Source organism: Macrobrachium nipponense, chromosome 35 (genome assembly GCF_015104395.2).
Source record: "Macrobrachium nipponense isolate FS-2020 chromosome 35, ASM1510439v2, whole genome shotgun sequence".
Lineage (NCBI taxonomy): Eukaryota > Metazoa > Arthropoda > Malacostraca > Decapoda > Palaemonidae > Macrobrachium > Macrobrachium nipponense.
Window position 1 is genome coordinate 56832271 of NC_061096.1, and position 25579 is coordinate 56857849.

Consider the following 25579-nt stretch of genomic DNA (forward strand, 5'->3'; position numbering starts at 1 on the left):
ACCCACTTACTTGACAAAACGATCGTATATTGTCAATGGGGGAAAGTCACTGAATTGACAAAAAAACGGTAATCCAGAAGTCGAGCCTTTTATTTTCGATTCCCGTCTCAAACAAGGAAGGGACAAGAATCCTGTTAAGAGGGAACTGGGCTTACTTGGTAGTAGAACGACGATGCTCAATCGGCATGGAAGTCTCGACTAGAAAAACTAACAAAATCTATCATCTGAAAAAACCCTTTCAGATGGTCTAAAAAGCTTTAAATTTATTGGCAGTATGGCAAAGGAAGTCCTGTCTTGCGCTTTCCTGAAGAGCGTCCTTTTGATGAGTGCCTTTGCAAGAATCCTACTGAACGTTGCCGAAAATCCTGACGTTCAGGACGTCGAGCCTTTACATAACCCGTAACTGTCTTATCTCAAAGTCTTGACTGAGGTAGAGAAAACGAGATCTTCCCTTGAGCTTTCTTTAACTCCATCCACCTTTGCGAAAAGCAATATAATATTGACAGAGACCTCTTGAATTCACGAAACCCAGAGGTCTTGCTGGGTTTCGAAGACGAAGTTCTGTTCACTTTCTTGAGGCTCAAATCTTAAACAAGAGCTTGAAGAGTTCAACAGAAACGTTTCGGTGCGCGCTGCGCACTGGCCGGGACGCTCGGCTCCTGGCGCTGCTCGGTCGTCCACTGGCGAGGACGCTCGGCGTCCTGGTGCGCGCTCGGCGTCCACTGCGAGGACGCTCGTCCGGTGCGCGCATCGGCGGCGCCACTGGCGAGGACGCTCGGCGTCCACTGGTGAGTGCGTCATCCGAGCGTCCTGTTCAAGCCGATCGTCCAAATAAGCATGCAGAAAAGCGTCACGCTCCTGACAGTGTCAAAACAAGCGAGAGAAACTGCCTTCTTTTTCTTTTATTTATTTCTTGGTGGAAAGAAGTACACGTGATCAGGCAACTTCGCCTTCTTACTTCTCACAGAAACACATAACGAGGGAGAAGGGACGTGAAGCGTCCTCTTCTATAAAGCTTCTAGAGGGCGCGAGTCCTTCCGAGAGCTCCAACCCTTGTGCGGGGAGGACGCCTCGGAGGACGAGAAGCAAATCCTTCAGGATTCGTGCATGTGCACGCACTTTGGCAGTCTGGGATTTTCATCAGAAAACTGCCGAAGGCACGCCAGATCGGTGGGGTTCCCTGTAACCCTCCTTCGGCTTTCGACATGCCCTCTCCCTGGTTCTGGGAGTTCGACATAGGTCTAGACCTAGAGGCGTTATAAGGCCGATCTGACGCACCCTCCACTACACAAGGGGCACTGTCACTGCACTTAGCCACTTCACTATTGCTCTCTAAAGCAAGCACTTTCGATTCTAAGTTACGAATCGAAATAGTATAAGAGAAAGGGCAATAAACTCTACAGACACTGTTTTAGGGCCCGAAGGCAACATTACAGGGTTAGGCGTAACAAAAAACAGAAGTAGAACTCTTCACAACAATGAAGGAGAGCGATCACCTCTCGCAGACATAGTCATAACCCGTGGAGGCCATACTACAGCGTTAGGCAAAATAAAGTCTACCGGAAGGTTAGCAGTATCACTACCCTGACTTTCGTAATTGATTAATTGCGTACATACTAAACAAACTTTTTCCTTACGGAATTAGACACGTTTTACTGATTAATTGCGTTTACTGATTATTGCGCCCCCCAAGTGCGGAACTACCGAAGCTTTCGGTAGCCACACCCTATCTTTGCAGACAACACCCTCTGAAACTAGCCTAAACTAGATTCAGATATCTTATGCAAAAATGAATCAAATTCAAATCAATTTAAGATAGCGTATGCCTAGCCACAAAATCCAAGTAAATAAATTAAAAAGACAATTAGGATACTTAGCGGCAAATGAAGTTTCCAAAATCCTAAGCCGGAGGTACTGAAAACAGGTTTTCAGTACCGGCGACAGAAAATTTATGAATAGAAATGGGAATGGTTCCTGATACCCGCCTCCCAGCGGCGGGAATGGGACGGGTACTAACCACCTGGCCGACCACTGCGTGTGTCGGAAGTTTTTTAAATTCTGTCGGACTTCAGAAAATACAGCTATATATATACCTGCCAGGTAAGTGTCATGCATAAAACCAAGAGGTTTCTGGCTTCGTATGAGGTGGTGATTGATTTGATTAGTCATTCAATAACCTTTCGGGGAGCATGGAGACACCTGCCAGCATGCTTCCCCCTGGGATTGACATGGTGTTTGGTTTGAAAAAGGATACGAAAGTGTATGAATTACCTTGTTCTAGTCATGTAGAGCTCATTTTACAACACGTAAAATGCACGGATTGATTGAAGGATATGGATACCTCTTAGTAATCGTATGCAGCCGGAATGGTGGGAAGTAGCATACTTTGGATTGACTCCAGAAAACTTCAAACCTATACAGGTAAGGAGAATTCCCCTGTATTATTATACTTGTTGGTATAAGCTGGTTTCTTCCTATAAGAATATTGACCAAACGCTTCGACTCTTACACAAGTAGTTAAAGTTAATCGAAAGATTGGTTCCTTCGAAAGTACTGTAGAACCATTCTTCTTAATTAAACCAAATGGGAACTTAAGTTGAAAGAAAGAGGTGAATGTCTTTCTTTCGTCACTTAAGGTAGCCAAGCCTAAGTAAGTCACTTGTAACCTAAGATGCTATACCCAGGTTAATTGGTTCAATCTTTTAGACTAACAAGTGGTTACTTGTCGTAGCCTATTCCAGCCAGTTCGAGTCTACTGATACCATCTTAGTTAATCTGAGTAGTAGTTCTTAGCTTAGACTGTCCGAACTAACTGATTGGGTATGCATGTGCTGGCTTAGACCAACTAATGGTTGTGGTTTGGGCTTTCGACCTGCATTTACTATCTATATTAGTCTGAGTGGTACAATTCTTAGCTTAGCCAGGTCCGCTTAGCTACTCATAAGTTAGGTGGTTAGGACATACATGTCAACTTAGCCTAACAGTGGGTTGATGACTTACATGAACCAGTTGCTTGGAACATGCCCGTACTATCTTAGGTTGGGCGAATTAGCAAGGTTAAAGGTATCGCCGAGCATAGACTAGGCTACCCATTCGAAAACACTTTTACCACCTCAGCCTAGAATGGTTGTGGTTTGTAGCCTAACATGGATAGCCCAAACTTTCTTGAACGGCTTTACCCTAACCTAAGTCATTTAGTTTCTAGATTAAGCTAGTCTATACTAGCCTAGCCTAGTTAAGTGGACATCTCGGATGGACTTAAAACCTACCCTATGATGATAGGAGTTAGCCTAGCCTAATCTGAAGTGTTAACATAGCCAAACCTAACCAAACAAGGGTCCTAGCTTAATTGAAGTTAACATAGCCTAACCTAACCAAGCCAGGGTCAACCTGGTCTTGCCAACTTAAAATAAGTTAGTCAATTCTTAATTGACTATACCTACTTAAGACTAGTCCAAGTGGTTGTTGGCTAGGTTGAACCTGGAATCTACAAATGGGTCTCTTCCATACTGATCTAGTTTATATATTGAAGTCATGAACCTAAACATAGAGGGTTTGAGCTTCAGTTGGCTAGAGCAAGGCATTAGTACCTCATCATATCTGGAAGGGGAAAGTGGGGAGTTTTCCCATTCTTCAAGAGTGAGGTGAGGGTGAAGTGACGTTGGGTACAATTCTGGGCTAGGTTACTCGAGAATAGCACCGTGGTGGTTTTTCTGGCAATATAGGATTTCCCTTTGGAAGGTAGCATACATATTGAACATATGACCGAATATTGTAACAGGTCACCGCATAAGGTGAGTCGTGGTTGGGATCTTAATTTATACAAACGCTGAGCTGTTTAATAACTCTCCTAGGGCTGAGGTCTGGCTGAAGGATTGGATTTTTTTTTTGTTTTTTTTTACGAGGCTAGGAACCATTGGTCACCTAGCAATGGGACCTCCAGCTTATTGTGGGATCTGAACCGCACTATATCGATAAATTATTTTCTATCACCAGAAATAAGTTCTCTGATTCCGCGTTGGCCGAGATGGGAGTAGGACCTCGACCACCGGTTTGGCAGATGAATGCACAAACCACTCATCCAGAGAGGAACTCGTATAGTGGAAAAACATGTAATAGCTGTCTCAGGGTTTTCAACCCTTCGAGGAGCCTGAGGATTCCATTTGTGATACTAGGAACATCCTGGAGGTTGCGCAAAACTCTAGGTTCTACCTGTTCCTCCATGTCCCGGCTTTAAGGATGGGCTTCCAGTAATTAAGGAGGACCCAGGATGAGTGACTGATAAAGTTTATCATAGCACAATCATCGCTACCAGGTTTGTGTGGAGAAGAGGCACCACCGATAGGTAGAATTATATCTCAAGGCCTGGAGGTTGACCAGTAATCCCTTTTGAACTAATAGTTCTGTTTTTTGGGTGTAGAGTGTCACCTCGGACGTAACACGACTCCAAAGGTCGTTAGTTCACACATACAGAATGACTCTTTGGCCGTGACTGCCTATATAGTGGACGTTTCTGTCCATTAAAGGCATTCGGTCAGTAGACAATGATCTGGTGGAAGAGGTCAGAACAGAGGGAAGAATCTCTGTAATTACATGTTTTACATGCACGGTGATATACATTGGACTGGTGATTGGACATGTGAATATCGCTTCACAACTGACTAATCTTCAGATGAATCTGGAGCAGTGAACTGGATGGGGCACATAAGAACTCCGATCTGATAAGTGAAACATACTCTGTATCAGAGTAGCCTTGACGGACTACCACCAGGCACATACATCAGTCACGTTCCAGGAAACTGACCGTGGATGGGGGGTCTTCTTCGAGACCTTGGTAGAGTGGGAGTACTCAATAACCAGGTTGGCCCTGGAATCCGGGATAATGAGTCAATGCAGCACAGGTCATGATGACAGATACATTTCTTAGTCATGCTCAGTACGGTGTGACTATGTGTGAGGGACCTTCAGCAGGGCCGGCTTTGACCTTGTCATGCTGCCGGCTTTGACTTGTCAAAGTACTCGTGGTGGTTATAGAAAGAACTAAGCACCTAAAACATTAAGGTGGTAGACGTAAAGAAACAGGCCAAACAGAGGCGAAGTCGGTCAAGCCTACTCCTTGTTTGTCAAGTTGTACCAATGAGGTTATACAGAAGATAATGTCATCAGAGGAATATAGGCCTCCTGGCATTTAAGAACATATCAGTTAAAATGATCGTGACGGGTTGGTCTGTGACTGTATCGAAGCTCAAATTGAGCCAATTTTAAGGGGGAGGTGTCTGTCTGTTCATTGAAATTTGAGAGTGGGTTCTTTGTTATGAAACCCCACCATTCAATTTCCTGTGTATATAATAGATACTAATATATATATATATTATATATCTATATATATATATATAATATATATATATATATATATATATATAACATATATATATTATATATATATATATATATATATATATATATAAGTATATATATATATACATATATATATACTTATATATTATAAGGTTGCCCAGAGGTCCTTAGACTCAATTTCCTTGGGTCCTTTGGTGGCTGCTAAACAAAAGGTGTAACTCCTCCAGTACCCCTGGCAGGTCAGTTGGTATCTTGTTTATGATGATGGTATGAATGTGAAAGGAGGAGAACTGGGCCTCTTTCCTTTTCAAATTTCTGTCTCTTCTTTACTTAGGGCAGTAAGAAGAGAGTACCATCATAAGCTGGAACGGACAATGTACAGGTGAGTGAAGTGGCCATACTGTTAGGGTTAGTATCAGTAAGATACCTATCACTAGCAGGACATTCCTCTCTTTAGCAAGGGGGAGAGGAATGATAACAAAACCTACATGAGTGGATGAATAGGTTTTGTTAGGGGAACAGATCTTATCTTCCTCGGAACGCAATGGAACTTGTGAACAGTGTGTAAAAAAAACCCAGAAGTCTGACTCTATGATATTCATATGTCTTAGTTTTGGAAATACTGGTCAGTGTTCGTAGAATTCTGGTATTCAGAAAACTGATCAAAGGGGTGGCAAACTCCCAGTTGGTTAAATAGTACTTACCTCCCACCCCAAGAGTAAGTCTATCCTAAGTGTTTAAGACCGAAGGTTTGTTTCGTATATGAACAAATGACAAATTTGTAATTAATTTGTATTTTTCATAACTTACAAACCTCTAACCACCCCTCTATCAACTAACCTGGGTTGGAAGAATAACTAACGGGGTCACGAGTTAATGAGGGGTATGTGGGTGGCCCCACATGTCTCGTGACCAAGCACAGATGCCAATAGTCCCTTGCGTACACAATTATTTTTAAACTTTACAGGTTTCCAGCTGGCGCTGAGTATTTATCCTAACGTTAAGACCGAAGGTTTGCTTCGTATATGAACAAATAGCAGTAATGCCTGATGGATAAGATATGCGCAAAATGACAAAAGCTACTGCCTGTTGTGGATGGTTACCTGTCAAGTAATAGGGTTATTCTTTTGGTGTATAAAAAGAAGCTGCTGGCTGTAGGATAAACCAAAGTAGTAAATGGGGTTGTGCAAAAATAATTTTTCAAGTTATGGAGTTGTGTTAAATTCATTTTTTAAATCATATGTTTGTGCACCACGAATAAGTTTAGGACACTAGCGAATTCCACTGAAAAACTACTGTAATAATAAAATAGTACTACTAAAAGCATTTTGTATGTTTCAGACATAGCTACACAAGAGTTCTAAATACAACATAAGTTACTGGTACTTACTGTTCCATTAAATACTTCAGGTCTTCTGGTTCAAGCATGGAGATCATGTCATCCCCTGAAAAGAAAAATACACTTGAGGTATCTCTGGTTCCCCTCACTTGATGCCAAGCACCATTTATATTACGAAAATACCATAACACTGCAATACTATTGAATCCATAGAGAATAGAGTTTTGATATAAATGCGAGTATAGGAACACGACACAGCATAGCCCAGACTATGGCTATAATCATAAACCATTACTTATAAAATCTTCAATATGTGTCTTATCAGTGGTAACAAAACCTTAGTTTTATGAACTCCAGACTTCTTTGAGTACTACATATATTTTACTTTCATAAATTGGGAGCAACAGGCATTTGCCATATTTCAAAGTAAATGTCATTGTTTGTATGTTAATCTTTGTTTACAGAAAATTGCACTTTCTACTAAACAGAATGTATTTTTTAAATAAACCAATCAGCTTACATAAGCCTTATCCAGCAGTGTGACTCTCCGAAAGACAACTCAACAGAATGAAAATGAACACTTCCCCCAGCCTGGTAACGCATCTACAACACTCAGTCCCCTAGTGGTGGTGGTCAAGTAATTCTAATGTGTTGTCTAGACTAAACCATATGAAAATGCTTATTAAGGGAGGAGGCATCTATTTTACTCTGATGAGCTTGTTTTAAAATTAATCCTAGAAAATTTGTATACTAACATATATTCTATCAGTTTACTTATGGCTAAGTAGCTATATTTTGGAAGGAAGGCTTCTTGATACAAGGCAAATTTTCAACCAAGGCATAGGTAGGTAAATTACCATAATTATGACCATAAACGTAGGTTCTTAGTGCTAAGAAGGATTGGAGGCAAAATCTTTCTGTAGCCAGAGCCATTTCTGTGCATCTTATGCAAAGAGTTCAAACAAATTTTTTGGCCCTTTAGAAAGGGTGCAGTAACAAAAGGAGATTAAAAAAAATGAGGATTAAAAAAATTCTACATCCATCTATTTGTCGTCCCAAAAGCCTCAGATGGTTGTAGGCCCATAATCAACCCCAGTCCCTTGAAAAACTTCCAACAAGTGCATCCTTTCAGATGGAGGCAACAGCAACTGTGCATCAGGCCATTCAGAAGACAGACTTCCAATGACCTTGGTGACACATATCAAATTACTGTGTATCTCTCCTACCAGGTTTTTCTTCAGTTTGTTTGACAGGGCTCACTGCACCAATGCTGGACCTTTCTGATTTGGTTTAGCAAATGCTACTTTGGTGTATACAAAAGTACCTGCTCCAAGTGCCACTTGAACCAACAAAGCTGATGAGAACAGTATTTTGATAACTGGCTAGTGATGGCATACTCTCCTTAAGAACTTCAAAAGCCCATGAAGGTTCTCTTCAGTTTGCATCACTACTTGGGTCTAATTTTCAACTTGAAGGAATCAGGCTTGGAGCAGTTAAAGATGGCACCACACCTAGGATCAAGGTACAACATCCTTCACCATTTAAACCTTACTGGACTGAGTACAGAGATTCACGGCACTACTACACGGAGCTTCTAACTTGGCAAGCACCTCCAGCAAAATTTACAGATGAAGGTCCTATAAAAGTTGGTACCTCTCACTACTATGTAGGTTATGGGTTATGCTTCCGGCAAGGACAGCTGACTGAGAAGTGGTCATTTCTGTTATACCTAAACTTTCTGGTTCCAATTCCTCACTAAGTTTTCCTGGACCTTTGAAAATATCCTAGCAGAGGTGCCCCCTCTCAGAATCCTTCCTCTTCATAATTCTATTCCTTCTTTGAGTGTAGTTTCCTTAGGTACTTGCAGCTACACTCTACAAATGGGTCAAGTATACTGCATAGTTAGCCAAAGTCTTTAGGGAAGAACCAGTCCAACTACATAATCCATTGTTATTGTCAAGAATTAATATTCATTAACTAAGTATTTCATCTGTTCAGTGCACAAACTGCAAAAGTTTGCTATCCACAAGAGTCCTACGCTCCTAAATAGTTATTATAGCTCATGTAAACTAATAAGACTTTTATTCAATGAAATTTTTTCCAGCTTTTTTTTTAACAACAAACACATTACTTTAAACAAAGGACCATACTCCTAGCCATTCCAATCTTTTGGCAAGTCGACCCAATACTGTAGCAGGACTGAAAATTATCGGTGGGGCTGGGGTTCCTAGATGTGTACCCATTGAATGTTATGTTCTTCACTATACGGTGTGTTTCTTGGAGTGCTGACTGCACTGATAGGCCTTGTAAAATGATGGGTTTTGTATTAGCAAAATCCCATATTTGTAAATTGTCCAAAAATTATTCTTAAAAAAAAAAAAAAAAAATGAATACTCCAGAATTCATGGGTTCAGAGTTAATTTTAATTTTCAGTTTTTCATGACTGATATTTCTTTATACTGTAATCTTTTTTGAAATCTCGAGAAAAAAAATACTATATATTTCCTTTGGCAAAGCAGTTTGCATATATAGTAAATGTAAATTATAAGAAAAGCTTACTCTAAAAACTAAAAGATTAAAAAAAAGTTCACCTCAGTATATACTGCTGTACAGGTTTATGTTGTCAATAATTAAAATGACAATTTGTCCAAAATTGCATTTTTCCTAACTATACAAACCTGAGGTCCTTTTACAATAGGAAGGTACTAGCGGCAGCTGGATAGGTCGTAAGCTTTTCGAACATGGGGTTCGGTAGTTAACTGCTTGTCCGACAGGCGCGCTGCGCGCGACTGAGAGGTAAACAAATCACTTTTGCTTTTGGCCCAAGCAAAAACTGCAGAGTGAGGGGTGGCATGAGGTGGGACTATGTGTAAAAGGACCTCAGGTTTGTATAGTTATGAAAAATGCAATTTTGGACAAATTGTCATTTGTTTCCGACACGGCATACAAACCTTCGGTCCTTTTACAATAGGAAGACTCACTTCTTGGTGGAGGAATCTGAGTCTTTTTGTGAACAGACTGGTGTTCGCCCAACCTTGGAATGCCTCCCTGGTCGTAAGAGCGAGGGAGGGATCCAAGCCTCTGTCCGATTGATCGGGGTGTGCACCGCAGGATCAATGGTCAGACCTCTGGAAGTACTAAGAGAGAGGCAAGCGTATCTCTTCGTACCAGCAAACAAGAACAAGTTCCTATTTGCAAGAGGCAACATAAAGTTATGGTTTGTCTCTTGTTGGCATCCACTTCCCCCCTTGTAGGTAGGAGTGGTGGATATACGCTCCCATCCCTAGTGAAAGGGATAGGATGGGGCTCTGTCGAGTAGCTCACCGGCATCTCGTCCTTATCCAGCAAGGTGATGACCGTATCCCTCTACCCACAGGTAGAGGGGGGAGAAAAGATAGGAATGGAGAAGCCAGTCACTCTCTCATTCACTTATCTATTCTTACAGTCACACAGGACTCGATGCTGTTCAGCCTGCTAGGGTCTGGGTTAGCTACACGTGTTGAACAGCCACCACGGGTCCCAAGGAAAACGATCCAAGGACCTGTGGGCAATATCCAAAAGATAGAAGGAGGTGCCAGTGGTCTGGTTGTACCAGACCCCTGCCTTCAGTACCTGCGCCACGGAGAAGTTCTTGTGTAACTCGAGGGAGTGTACTTCTAGGTCATCTTGGTGCTGACGAAGAGTCTTCAACACTCAGCCTGGGATGTCGAGTTTCTTCAGAAAGCGCGGTCGCGCTTTCACAGGACAAAGCAGCATCTCCTTCGCATCGAAGGCGGTGAAGTCCATTAGGGAGGGGATTGTGAAGGACTCTAACCGATCGTCAGGAACCGAAGGGTTCAGAGTCTTCGCTACGAATTCGGTACGAAATTGAGCGTCACGAATCCCCATCCCCTGGATGCTTGACTTCGCAGGAAAAGTCATGCAATTACCTCAGAGGAAAAGAAGGGAATGGTCGTATGACCTATCCCTCTTCTCGACTTCGGTGATGTCCTGTACCCATACTGGTCTATCCGTCTGCAGCGAAGTTGTTCTTCTCGGTAGTGGATAGGACACCGACACTCAATGGTGGTGTCGATGGTATGGGTACTGTGACAAGCCGTTAGGACGAAGAAAAGACTGTTATGGAAACAACCGAACTAAGTCCACAGCGAAGTTCGTAACAGACTTGGGCGCTCTGACAGCTGCCGACTGACTGCGTTCGGTAGGGAGGCAAGTTGTCCAAGCACCCGAGCAAGTCACGTGACCCTTCGCCTTAAAAGGGTTATGCCAAGAGACTAAACAAATAATTTGTTCGTCACCGATGCCAGAAGGCAAGGTGATGACTCTCTTAAGGCATGTGCCCAACAGGCGAAAGTCAATTGCCTTCTAGAGACCGAGGTCCCGATGGGCAAGATATCTCATAGCATACAGTTACCATCCGAGTTACGACCTAGATCCGTTCCGACCAACAGGTCGTATGTCAGAATGGTCGTTAGTCGAAAATACCAGCCAAAATGGCCGACACGTGGATTATAAGTACTCGGTTAAAGTGGAAGATTTATACTGTACTCGAGGACATATGATATGAATGTGTTGCATTTTTTAAGTAACTTTTTCTGTTGAATAATATTATTGTGTATATACAAGCTGTTTATTTATCATTTTTATGCCTTTTAGTTTCACTTTTATATTTTATCATATATTCTGTTGAATAATATTACTGTACATTGTATATACAAGCTGTTTATTTATAATTTTTATGCCTTTTAGTTTCACTTTATCATACTTTTTCTGTTGAATAATATTACTGTTGTACTATACGTACAAGACTGTTTATGTATTTATCATTTTTATGCCTTTTAGTTTCACTTTTATCATTTTATCATAGAGATATTTTTAATATTTACTGTACGTGCAATGTATTTAGCTTTTTTTTTCAGTTGCTTAGTTGATATACTACGTACATACATCTTAATATAATATGGTTTAGAAATAAAATATTTATTACTGCAGTTGAATTTATTATACAAAAATACAAATGAAGATCAAAATACGAAAATAGAAAAGTTACAGTTCAAAAATAGAACATACAGTACTGTAGTACAAAATAGAAAATATATATGCATGTAAAAAAATAAGCAAAACAACACTCAAAATTAATGTTCACTGGTGCTTGGTTCGACGTCATCAACACTTTCTTCATACGCACGGTCGAAAGAAAGATCAGCTGTTAAGTCAGGCGAGGCAGGGGATGGGGGGGAAGGGGTGGTTACTGCGCTGGCCGATGTAGGGCGGGAGGGGTGGCTTCGATGCTGGATGAGGCGGGCTGTCCTTTAGAATGGTGGAGACCGTGGAGTGGGAGAGATGGAGACTTCTGCTTATACAATTAACTTTCATCCCACCTTCATATTTCTTGATTACGTCCATCTTCATCTCCAACGTCATGCCTTCCTAGCTTTCTTGGCAGAATTGCATTCTGATGAGTCAGACTTTCTCTTAGGGGCCATGGCAAAGGTGTAAATGAAAAAAATGTTCCTGCTACAATGTTACAGTACTGCTACAATGTCTAGACAGTGAGTGAGGTGGTTGGGATGAGTGTCTGGGATGCTGTGCTGCCGGCGCCGTCGTAACTGTCATACCGCGCCGCACGCACTACGCTACCGCGCTGCCAAACAGTAAACGCCGCCAAAAATATAAAAAAATAGACCCCTGTCGGACACTGTCGTAAGTACGGGTGGACGTAACTCGCGCAGGTCGTAACTCGGATGGTAACTGTAGTTGATTCTCGGCTAAGGAGAAACAACACTATGTGTCGTGAAGACGAAGGTGTACAGAAAATGCAACCTACGTCTTCACAGCTGAACCGAGAGAAGGATTCTCAGATTCTGAACCTGTGCTACAAAGACTGAGAACGCTAACCCGCTATTCATTGCTGTCCGGTGAGGATCGTAGTTGCAATAAAAGCGGAGCGCTTTTCAGTAATGAAGACAGGGAAATACTGCCTGAAGAACTGCTTCTCATGGGCTGAACATTTGGAAGTAGAGCTGTCAGGTCGGAGAGTAGGCGATTGTCTTCTGACATATCTGTTAATTCGGGGCGAGCAATGAATAATTGCACACCTACGAATACAGATATTTTGAAGACAAACTCAGATGTCTGCAAAAATCATTCGCATTATCGCGGTGCGATGCAGCGGGTGACTAGTACAGACTTCTGTTACCGTGCGGTAAACAGAAAGATGAAAGAGTCCAAGAGATATCTCTGTTGAAAATTCTCGCAATGTCGAAGGCGATGAAATCGAGCGTCACAGCAGTAGATGGTCCTTCATTATTGCGAGAATCCCCGTTAATCAGAGACCTAAGTCCATGAGTGTTGGGCAGAGATACGGTTCGGTAGTCAATCAAACCAGGGGAGAGAGAGACGTAACCGACCGTTCATCTCCGAGACCTAGCTGATACTTGAGCCGCTATCAGGCAGTTCAATACGCAGTAGCTCTCGGTGACTCGTCATCCTCGATTGCCAGGTAATCCATTATTCCACGAAGGAATGCGTTCGGCTAGAACCATCGAGCATAAAGAATACGCTCGAGCAAATTATATTTAACCCGAAAACGGATTTCGGTAAATACAAAAGCTGATTTGGTGTTGTCATGACAATACCAAGTATCTAAAATCGAAACTGATAACTGCTGGAGGTTTGCAGGCAACCCCGAGTGCAGTTCAATTAAGATACAATTCGTCTCGGTCACAAACCGTAGAGTTAACTACGGTATGCGCCTGCCCCCCGGACAATTCAACTGTTAAAAGAATCATGTCGCGAGGGTAATATACGTAGTATATTTGTAGGTTCTGTACCACGACCTCCATCCTAAATTCTTTCCTCTCGAGGAATGAGATAAGGATTGGAGATCGACCGCCTTCGTTCTCTAGTCAAGAGAGTGAAGGAGAAGTCTTTCCAAAAGGAAAGCTTCAATGGTGAACAGAATACCGAAGACGATAGTTCAAGCCAAACTGGGAAGTTCCCGTCCGTTCTTCTCTATTCCAGGTTAATCGCCTACTGTGAGATACTCTTCTTTCCGCAGCAGTCTTCTTCCAAAATGCTAGAAATTACAGGAATCGAGCATAAGCGAGGTTCCCGATTATCGTGTAACAATTATCGGGGATTCTCGCTCACTTTGGACCGTGGTCTCGCCTAAGTGTTTGGAGATCATAAAAACTCGAACACTCTGAGTGCGCTAGAAATTCCGTAGAATTCTAAGCACTCTGCGAAACCCCCCCCCATTCCGATTCGTCAAACGATATCGGCTGGTGGGTCCTCCTCGATTCCCGTAGAAATCGAGAAAGGGGCAGGATCCCTCCTCAATGACCGGGGCTTACGTCAGGTAGGACCCGAAGGTCCCCCCGGTAGCGCAGCCCCTAACGTGGGATCTTACAGAGAAATCTCTGTAGGATCCCTCCCCTTTCCCTCGTAGCCGTAATTAAGGAGAGAGGGAATGGGGGAGGAATTGGATACTGGCTCGCCTTCCCAGCGGAACTAGCAGTTGGAGAAGAAAATGGAGCAGCCATCGCCGTAAGGCGATGGCCTCTCAGAGCCTGGGAAAACGTATCGTCAGGAGAAAACGTTTTCCCGACAAGGGTTACGAACTCATACTGTAGGTAAGTGTCTGCCGCCACTGTGAACGTCGTCTGGGTGGGGCTGATCGACACCTGACAGGAGAGAGCCGATACCGTCCTCCGACTCATTCCAGTCCTCGTCGAGGTCGAAACCTCAGGAGGACCGAAGGGGTATCAAATACGGTGTCCGAAGACACGTAGAAACGCCTCTGTCGCAGTAGAGGAGGTGAAGTAGCTTGTTCGAGCCGGGCCAGAACTGAGAGAGCCTTCTTGTCCGGAGACGAGAGACTACCTGGTTCAACACAGTCGGCAAGCTCCGATCGCGGCAGACCCACCGTCGATTTGGGTTCCCTCTCGGGACCCCAAAACGACTCGAGCCGAGACGTGGCTCTGCTGGTGGGAGCGGCGATCCTTCCCCGAAGTCGTTGTGCTGACGAATCAGCGCCATTAACCTCGGCAAACAAAGTTCCTACTGGATCTCGGAAGTCACAGCATCTTGCAGAGTGGGACCGTTAAGCCCTTCGAACAAGAGCATATTCCGAGAACCTTCCTCCTAAGAAGGGGGAACAGCGACAGCCCTCTCGGTCTTCTCCATCCACTTGCGCAATACGTCCTGGCCGGTCCAAGAACCGTGCCTGGCACGTAGGGGCGTCGTGGTGGGATCATGAGGGGTGGGGCGCACCCCTCACGATCACTCCTCAATACCTCGCTCCTCCCGGTGTAACCGAGGAGTTGAAGGTACGGGAGAGGCAGACCTGACGCTCCCTACCTCGCTCGCTGGCAGAACCAGGCAGGCTTGGGGGGCGGGCTGCAGCGATCGTCAACCCGCGGTGGCGATCGAGCTGCAGGCCTGGTCGAAACCGTCTCGCTGTGGAGAACGGCTGGACTGAGCACAGCGGTCCCCGATCTCGAGTGTCAGAAGAGCTGGTGCTGGTTGCCGTACCCGATCGCTCTCCCTCTGTGAGAGCGACGGTCAGGCGACCTGCAGGCTCCACTGTCACAGTGAGACCGGATGCTTGTCCTCACGGCACGTCACGTCGCTGGTTTACAGCCGTGGCTGGTACCGGAAAAAACGAACGGGTGAGGACCTCTTCCCAGCCTCAGCCCGTGGCCGGTCGTGACCGTCACGTCCCCGGGTAGCCAGCTGGTCGCCGCGAGAGCGAGAGCTGGTCTGGTGAGAGTCGCGTGAGCGGCTGTCACCAGTCTTCCGCCCGTGCCGTGAACCTGACGCTGAGCGAGCTCCGAGGTCTGGTTCCTGGCTGCACGGTCGCTGGTAGGCGACCGTACACTCGGTACCTCCCGCGAAAACGAGAGGCCGAGACGGACCCTGATGCAGTGGCAGAACCACTGACACCAGGCGAGGAAGTACCGGTGTTAGCCGGTACTCCTCTGGTCCCCGTATCTCTTCCTTGCTGAAGAAGAGACGGGCCCGCTCCTGAAGGAGCAGGAGGACCAGCGGAAGGAACCCTCCCGTCCCACCGAGGTGAGACGGGTCCCGAAGAAGCTCCCGAGGGAGACTTCTTAGGAGGGAGGAGGCAACCTTCTTCTTCCTCGGCTGTGAAGCCTTAGAAGCGAATGGGGAAGAGGGCGGCAGCCGACGACGATGAAGAAGATGAAGACGACGACGACGACACCTTCCTCCTCTTCTTCGTCAGCTCCTCAGGACAGACGTAAGATCTGCTATCCAGGGCGGGAGCCGGGGCTGCTGTAGCCGAAGCCACAGGCCCGGACGCACCTGTACAGACAGACCATAGTCTGGGGTAGTACCACCACGAACAGGGACGACGTCAGCAGGTATGGGCATCTCAGGAACAGCAGGCACAGGCCAGCACAGCATCGGTAGGGACAGCCAGCGCAGCAACGGCAGGACAGCCAGCGCAGCAACGGCAGGACAGCCAGCGCAGCAACTGCAATGACAGTCAGCCCAGAATCGGCAGGTACGGCAGGCAGCACCGGAAACACAGGAAGTGGAGCAGCAGCCAGCAACATCCTGGTACCGGCGCAGTCCAGGGGCGAGCTCTAGGGCAGCGGAAGTGTGGTCGCTGCAGCGCGGCAACCGCGAGCGGCGGCGGCACGCCCCCCTCTCGTACGGCGAACGGCACTTCACAGCGGCTGTAGGCAAGACTGTTACCACCGTGAGGCGAGTACAACCAGGTGAGGAGGGACGTCGTCACCTGGAGCGTGGTCACCACTCCATGGGTGACCGCAGTAGGCCCAGACATAGAACCGCAGCCCCTGGACACTAGCACGCCCTGCAATGGAAGGACGCCCATGACCTCACCAAGGTCCACCCTCGTGGCAGTAGCACTGCGGAAATAACAGTAGTAGCGATTAGTGGGGGGGAAGTCCCCTCGCAACGGGGGGGTGAGCCCTCTCCGAACAAAAAGTTAGTGGCAAGATCCCGCGAATACAATGTCACATCGTGGGCACCGAGCGCCCTCCCCCGCGCTCGACGGATCGGCGAGGAGAATAACGCCGATAACCTCCCCCCCCCCCCCCCCCACCCCCCCCCCCCCCCAAGGGGAAGGGAGGGCCATCTGTGGGAGCTGACGGGGGGGTGGGGGGGGGTTCTCGTTCCCCTCCCACCCCCCGCACAGCACCCATGTACCCAACAATAATATAGAGCCCGAGAGCAATCGTGCCCTCGGCCCGAATGCAAGGGCATAAGGATCAATTCCCTGACTGAGCGGAACTTGAACCAAATAAATATTGATGCAATCAATAATAAAAGGAATAAAATGAAAAAGAATCTTGCATTACGATTCACTTCACAATGAATAAGGGCTCGGATCGAGCGCATTTGCGCCCTCGGTACCGAGCGCAAGGGTAAAAGGATCCATTCCCGATTATGAATGGAAACCTTGATCCATAATGAATTGATGCAATCAAAATATATATGAAAATGAAAAAGAATACTGCGCTTGCGATTTCACTTCATACAAATAAAAAGGGGAAGGATCAATTCCCGGGAAATAGCGGAAACATTGATCCAAGTAAACAATGCAATCTCAATAAAATGACAATTTGTCTAAAATTGCATTTTTCCTAACTATACAAACCTGAGGTCCTTTTACAATAGGAAGGTACTAGCGGCAGCTGGATAGGTCGTAAGCTTTCGAACAAGGGGTTCGGTAGTTAACTGCTTGTCCGACAGCGCGCGCGCGCGACTGGGAGGTAAACAAATCACTTTTGCTTTGGCCCAAGCAAAAACTGCAGAGTGAGGGGTGGCATGAGGTGGGGCTATGTGTAAAAGGACCTCAGGTTTGTATAGTTAGGAAAAATGCAATTTTAGACAAATTGTCATTTGTTCCGACACGGCATACAAACCTTCGGTCCTTTTACAATAGGAAGACTCACTTCTTGGTGGGTGGAATCTGAGTCTTTTGTGAACAGACTGTGTTCGCCCTACCTTGGAAGCTTCCCTGGTCGTAAGAGCGAGGGTAGGGATCCAAGCCTCTGTCCGATTGATCGGGGTGTGCACCGCAGGATCAATTGGTCAGACCCTCTGGACCGAGTACTAAGAGAGGGGTGCATGCGCATCTCTTAGTACCAGCAATGCAAGAACTTGTTCCTGTACAGGAGCAAATATAAAGTCATGGGTTTGACTCTTGTAGGCATCCACTTCCCCCCTTGCAGAAAGGAGTGGTGGATATTCTGCTCCTATCCCTAGTGAAGGGATAGGATGGGGCTCTGTCATATAGCTCACCTGCATCAGTCCTCATCCAGCGTAGTGACGACCATGGCCCTCTGCCCACAGGTAGAGGGGAAGGAAAGATGGGAAGAGAGAGCCAGTCACTCACTCACTCACACATCCATCCACACAGTCACACCACTCGATGCTGTTCAGCCTGCGAGGGTCTGGGTTAGCTACACACTTGTTGAGCAGCCACCACGGGTCCCAAGGAAAAGGTATCCAAGGACCTGTGGGCAATATCCCGAAGGTAGAAGGACGTAAAGGGTCGTCTGGTTTAGACCAGACCCCTGCCTTCAGGACCTGCGCCACGGAGAAGTTCTTGCGAAACGCCAACGAGGGGCCAATACTTCTGACTTCGTGAGCTCTCGGACGGGACGTACGGATGTCGTCACTACCATCAGCCTCATACGCCCCTCCTGATGACCCTCACGCAGCCAGAATGAAAGAGTGTTCTTGGATACTTCTTTCTTGGTGACCCCGGTGCTAACGAAGAGGCGTCGACACTCAGGCCTGAGTGACGAGTTCTCTTCAGATAGCGCCGTAGCGCCCTCACAGGACAAAGCAGCATCTCATCCGCATCATTATCGGTGAAGTCCAATAGGAGGGAATCGTGAATGACTCGAACCTGTCATCAGGGACTGACGGTTTCTGAGTCTTCGCAACGAAGTTCGGGACGAAATCGAGCGTCACGGATCCCCATCCCCTGGAGTGTCGTACATCATAGGAAAGACCATGAAGTTCCCCTACTCTCTTCGCCGATGAGGGCCAGGGCCAGCAAGAAGAGGGTCTTGAGGGTCAGATCCCTGTCTGACGACTCCTCGGAGTGGCTTGAACGGTGTTCGAGTCAGACTCCTAAGGACGAGAGTCCGTCCCACGCAGGGGGTGGGGGCCTGAGTTCCCTGGGTGGGCAAGACCTCTCGAAGCTCCTCATCAGCAAGGAGATCTCGAACGAGTTCGAGATGTCCAACCCCCTCAGTTTCAGGACGAGCGCCAAGGCGGCTCTGTATCCTTTCACTGTGGGGACTGATAGGAGCTTCTCTCGGCGAAGAAAAACGAGGAAATCCGCTACCATGCTGAAGAGTGGGCTCTGAGAGGAGATAGACCCCGTCTACGACACCAACCACAGAAGACGGCCCACTTCCCCTGGTACACAGCTTGCAGAGGACTGACGGACGTTTCCAGCCATCTCTGTTGCTGCGCTACGAGAAAAGCCTCTCGTTCGCAAGAGATGGTGGATAACAGCCAGCCGTGAAGACGTAGGGACTGGACTGCTCGGTGGTACCGCTCGACGTGTGGCTGGGCGAGAAGGTTGTGCCAAGGGGGAATCTCTCTCGGTTTCTCCTGCGAGAATAGCCAGCAGGTCCCTGGATACCAAATGGCCTGTGGCCATTTGGGAGCCACCAGGATCATCCTGAGATTCGGGGTGACCAGTGCTCGACTGATCACCTTGCGAATCAGGCTGAACGGGGGAAAGGCATAGACGAAGAGGTTGTCCCACGGGTGTTGAAGAGCGTCCTCTGCAGCTGCCCATGGGTTCCGGCACGGCCGAGAGAACACCTGGAGCTTCCTGTTGTGCCGGGGTGGCGAACAGATCCACGACTGGTCGCCCCCACAGGTCGAAGAGCCTTTCCGCCACGTCCTGGTGTAGAGACCATTCGGTCCCTATCACCTGATCCCGACGGCTGAGCGTGTCTGCTACTACATTCCTCTTTTCCCTGGCAATGTAAAGGGGGGGCGTGCCGACAGCTCTATTGAGTGTGCCGAGACCCACTCGTGCACCTGCCGTGTCAACTGGTACAACGGGAGGGACACTAGCCCCCCTGTTTGTTGACGTAAGCCACCACCGTGGTGTTGTCGCACATCAACGACCACTGAGTGTCCCATCAAGCGGTCCTGAAACTCTTGGAGAGCGAGGAACGCTGCCTTGAGTTCCAGTACATTGATGTGAAGGTGCTTGTCGTTCTCGTCCCCACACTCCTGAAGTCAGCAACTCCTCCAGGTGTGCGCCCCATCCCTCGGTCGATGCGTCTGAGAACAGCTGCATGTCCGGGGGGGGAGTGCGCAGAGGCACTCCTCTTAAGAGGTTTCCTGTCGTCGAGCCACCAGGCTAGGTCCTGCCTCACCTCCTGTGTCAGTGACATGGAAAGCTTGGGGGATCCGTCGCCTGTGACCAAACTCTCCTTTAGTCTCCACTGAAGAGACCGCAGGTGAAGACGCCCGTGAGGGACTAACTTCTCGAGTGACGACAGGTGTCCGATCACGACTTGCCATCGCTGAGCTACCTGTTCCTGCCGATACAGGAACTGGTTGGCTGCCTCCCTGAATCTGCTGATCCGCGAGTCTGCGGGGAAGACTCGCCCTGCTACCGTGTCGATCAGCATACCCAGGTACTTCATCCTCTGCTTGGGTTCGAGATCGGACTTCTCGAAGTTCACAACGATCCCCCAGATCGCGACAGAACTCGAGCAGACCGATCCCTGTCCATGTAGCAACTGCGAGCGGGAGCTGCGCCAGGACTCTAACCAATCGTCGAGATACCTCAATCAGACGTATCCCGTGCGAATGGGCCCAAGCAGACACCAGAGTGAACACTCGCGTGAACACCTGTGGGGCGGTTGAGAGACCGAAGCACAGTGCCCTGAACTGGTACACCAGTCCCGTCGAGGATGAAGCGGAGGTACTTTCTGGAGGACTGATGATGGGTATTTGGAAATACGCATCCTTCAGTCCACTGAAAGCATGAAATCGTTCTCCCTGATGGAGTCGAGCACTGAGCGTGCCGTCTCCAGTCGTGAACCGGGTCTGGCGAACAAACCGGTTCAGGGGAGAGAGATCTATCACCGGGCGCCAGCCTCCCGTAGACTTTTCCACCAGGAAGAGTCGACTGTAAAAGCCCGGTGACTGATCCGTAACGATCTCTACAGCTCTCTTGCTCAGCATGGTCTTGATCTCCTGTCTGAGTGCTACGTCCTTCGGTGACCCGGGGACGTACGACTGCTGTTGGACCGGGTTGGAGGTGAGGGTGGCCGAGATTCGAAGGGTAATAGATATCCCTCCCGAAGGACATCCTAATCAATACCAGGTCTCGGCGCCGTAGCGCTGCCAAGTTGCCCAATGGCTGGCCAGGCACCCCCCCCACTTTCCGCAGCAGGTGAGGGGGAACGCCCGTCCCTAGCGTTTCCCCCCACCTTTCTTCGACTTCTTCCCAGAGCCTCCACGGGATGAGGAGGGCTGGGAGGAGGGCTGGTTACGGCCCCCCACCCCCTTGCCAGAAGTCGAAGAAGACAGAGTCATTCCTCGGGGCTTCGACGCAGCAACCGTCTTAGCAGCCGAGGAAGCGCTAGCCGAGCTCTTAGACTTGGCCGCAGTCCGAGGCTGCCCAGAAGCCTTCGAGACTGCCTGGTGAACTAGACGGTCCACTGTCATCAGTGCGCCGTCTGTCCTCACCGCAGCGTCCACCATCTCTCCTGGGAAGAGAGACGTGGAACTCCGTAGAGGTCCGTTTCGAAGTCCCAATGCCGCTTCACGCCCGGCCGCCCTGGAGACCCGAGTAAGGACAGCGTCCCTTCGTCGGAGAACCAGGTTGGCCCACAGGTTCACCGTCTGGTGGGCAAGGAAAGAGATGGCTCTTCCCCCAGACTGGCAAATTCTCCTGAAGGCCGAGTCATCTTCGGGAGAAATTCCCCCGGAGTTGGCTGCGACCTTAGATACTGTGAGGGACCACAGATCTAGCCAGGAGACGGCCTGGAAAGCTGCCATGGCGGTAGATTCCAGGCCTCGTGCCATCTTGAACTGCGAGAACCACAGGTTCTCGGACAGGAGCTGTTGCAGAGACACACCCGGAGTCAGCCTCGCTAACTCCGGGTTCACCTGTTTGGGCGGCATTGGATCCTCAGATGGCACGTAAAACCGCCGCTGTCGTAGCAGAGGAGGTGGAAGTAGCTTGCTAGACCTGCCCAAGAACTTTCAGCGAACCGTCCTGTCCGCCAAGAGACAAGCGATTCAACTTGGTCCAGCACTGAGTCAGCCAGCTCTGACCGCGGCAAACCCACCGTCGGTCTGGGTTCCCTCTTCGGGCCCCAGAACGACTCGAGCCGGGACGTGGGCTCGGATGGTGGGAGCGGCGATCCTTCCCCGAGGTCGTTGTGCTGACGAATCAGCGCAATAACATCGGCAAAGTTCCTCTGGATCTCAGGATGACTGCATCCTGTGGAGTCGTCTACCGCTAGTCCCTCAAACAGGAGCACCTCCCGAGACCCTCCCTCCTCAAGGAGAGGAGCAGCGACAGCCCCCTCTCGGTCTCCTCCCAACCACCTGTGCGTAAGACCTGGCTGGTCCGAGAACCGAGCCCTGGTACGTACGACGACGTGGTGGGTGATCCTGAAGGGCGCACCCTTCACGATCACTCCTCAATACCTCGCCCCTCCCGGTGTAGCCCGAGGAGGTTGAAGGTATGGGAGAGGCAGACCTGACGCTCTCTCCTCGCTCGCTGGCAGAACCAGCGGGCTTGGAGGACTGCAGGCGATCGTCAACCCGCGGTGGCGATCGAGCTGCAGACCTAGTCGAGCCGTCTCGCTGTGGAGAACGGCTGGACCGAGAACAGTGGCCCCGGTCTCGTGTGTCAGAGGAGGCTGGTGCTGGTTGCCGTACCCGATCGCTCTCTGTGAGAGCGACGGTCAGGCGACCGGCGAGCTCCACTGTCACGGTGAGACCGGTGCGTGTCCTCACGGTGCGTCAGTTCGCTGGTACCAGCCGTGGCTGGTGCCGGCGAACGGGGGGACCTCTTCCCAGCCTCAGCCCGTGGCCGGTCATGGACCGTCACGTCCGCCCGGGTAGCCAGCTGCTCGCCGCGAGAGCGAGAGCTGGTCTGGTGAGAGTCGCGTGAGCGACTGTCACCAGTCTTCCGCTCCGTGCCGTGAACCGGACGCTGAGCGGACTCAGAGGTCTGGTTCCTGGCTGCACGGTCGCTGGTAGGCGACCGTACACTCGGTACCTCTCGCGAACGAGCGGCCGAGACGGATCCTGCTGCTGTGGCCGAACCACTGACAGCAGGTGAGGAAGTGCCGGTGTTAGCCGGCACCCCTCTGGTCCCCGTAGTCTTCTTCCTTGCGGGAGAAGAGACGGGTCCTGCTCCCAAAGGAGCAGGGCGACCAGCGGAAGAAGGAAGAACACCCCCCGTCTCACCAGAGCGAGACGGGCCCTTAGAAGCTCCCGAAGAAAGACTTCTTAGGGGGGGGGAGGCGACCTTCTTCTTCTTAGGCGGGGGAGCCTTTAGAGGAAAAGAAGGGGAAGAGGCGGCAGACGACGACGACGAAGAAGACGATGAAGACGACGACGACACCTTCCTCCTCTTCTTCTTCTTCTTCGTCAACCTCCTCAGGACCGATGTCAGGTCTGTCATCCAGGACGGAGCCGGGGCTGCTGTTGCCGAAGCGACAGGGCCCGGACGTACCTGTCCGAACAGACCAGCATCGGGAGCAGCGGCGCCAGGAACGGGAACAACATCAGCAGGTGCGGGCATCACAGGAACGGCAGCAGACACGGCAGGATCAGGAACAGGAACAGCAGCGGTGGTCACGGCAGGTACGGCAGATACAGCTGGTCGAGCCAGCGGCACAGACGTCATCGGTACCGGTGGGAGGTCCAGGGGCGAGCTCTTCGGACACATGAAGTCCGGTCGCGGCAGCACGGCAAACCCAGGTGGCGGCATCACACTCCCCCGAGTTACGGCGACTGGCCCCTGCACCGATGTTGTTGGTGTTACAGAGACCGCGTGCTGGGTGTACACCGGATGTGAGGAGGTGACGCGTAGCCAGGTGTTGTCAGGGTCGTGGTGGTGGTTGTGACCGTAGCGTGCGTACCGCCACGGAGCCAGCGAGATGATAGAGCAGCCCCTGGACACTCGGCACGCCCTGCAGTCCCAACGACGCCCACACCTGTCCGAGGTCATCCCTCACGGCAACCGCACCTGAGGAGGCAAAAGTCGGGTGATTAGGAGGATCCTCTACCCGCTCGCGCGAAGACGAGCGGATAGAGGACCCAGAGTACAACTCTACGTCGGGGTATCTAGCGCCCTCCTCCACACTCGACACATCGGGAGAGGAGAAGGACCTAGACACCCCCCCCGAAGGGGAAGGCGCGAGACGTGGAAGTTGAGCGGGCGGCAGGAAAGAAGACGAAGTGTCCGTCACCAAAGGAGTCGCGGGAGAGCTTTCCGACGACTCCTTTGCAGGCCTTTCGCTTCTTCCTGCCCTCATACAATGTCCACTGCGCCTCCGACCAGTCCATACAAAACATCACAGGGCTCGGCCCGGGTGCATTCGCCGCCCCCGGCACCGAGCACACAAAACATGAGGGTCTATCTCGGGGAAAGATCTGAATTTCCCACATTTGCGCCCTTCGGTACCCGGGCAAAGTCTCCTTGGGGTAGCGAGGCGCGGAGATTCCATCATTAATGAATTCAGCGTAATTAATATGAAAAGAGAGAATACTGTACTTACAATCTTTCATACACAATTACAAACAAACAAGAAAGCAAACGACGAGCAGCGGGCAGAGAGCGAACACACACGTCCATCCACTGTGAGGCCGAAAGCAAAAGTGATTTGTTTACCTCCCAGTCGCGCGCAGCGCGCCTGTCGGACAAGCAGTTAACTACGAACCCCTTGTTCGAAAGCTTACGACCTATCCAGCTGCCGCTAGTAACTTCCTATTGTAAAAGGACCGAAGGTTTGTATGCCGTGTCGGAACAAATATGAAAATGAAAAAGAACTGCACTTGCGATTTCACTTCATTCAAATAAAAAGGGGAAAGGATCAATTTCCGGGTAAGCTCGGAAACTGATCCAAAAAGAGTATTGCTACAATCAAAAATAAATATAGATGAAAAGAAAAAGAATACTGTACTTGCGCATTCCACTTCCATACAGAATAAGTTTTCGTGTCGAGCGCATTCGCTCGGCAACGAGCATACAGGTCAAAAAAATATAAATGAAAAGAGCACTTACTTACGATTTTCATCTACACATTTCCAACCAAAATATACGCTCGGAGCGAGCGCTCTCGCCCTCGGCACCGAGCATACACAATACGAGGATCATTTCTGGGAAAATGAATTCCCGCACTTACGCCCTTCAGTCCCGCACTCGGTAAACGGAGGGCGTGGAGAAACCAAGATCCTTTAATTCACAATTGAATTCAATGGAAATAAATATGAAATGATTGTACTTACAATTCAGTTTCACTAGATAAATAGAAAAAGAAAAACACAACCATGCGAAAGCAACGACGATGAAGGGGCGGGCGACAGCGATGATACACGTCCACACGCCAGCAGGCCGAAAGCAAAAGTGATTTGTTTACCTCTCAGTCGCGCGCGCGCGCAGTCGGGACAAGCAGTTAACTACCGAACCCCTTGTTCGAAAGCTTACGACCTATCCAGCTGCCGCTAGTACCTTCCTATTGTAAAAGGACCGAAGGTTTGTATGCCGTGTCGGAACAAACTAATTTCAACACACACATATATAAGAACACACAATTTCCTTACCTGTGATTTCAGTAGAAAGAGGATGAAGCTCATTTTCATCTTCAAATTCCA

At 48.9% G+C, this 25579-nt stretch overlaps 1 protein-coding gene across 1 annotated transcript in view; it reads right to left on the reverse strand.

Annotated features, from left to right (window-relative positions):
* Window positions 1-25579, reverse strand: part of LOC135208367 (uncharacterized) — a 55105-nt gene that overhangs the window by 25834 nt on the left and 3692 nt on the right. The window contains exons 3-4 of the mRNA XM_064240467.1: window positions 25529-25564; window positions 6749-6803 (exon numbers count right to left, since the gene is read on the reverse strand). Coding sequence (XP_064096537.1) covers window positions 6749-6803; window positions 25529-25564 — 91 coding nt within the window. The remainder of the gene's footprint in view (window positions 1-6748; window positions 6804-25528; window positions 25565-25579) is intronic.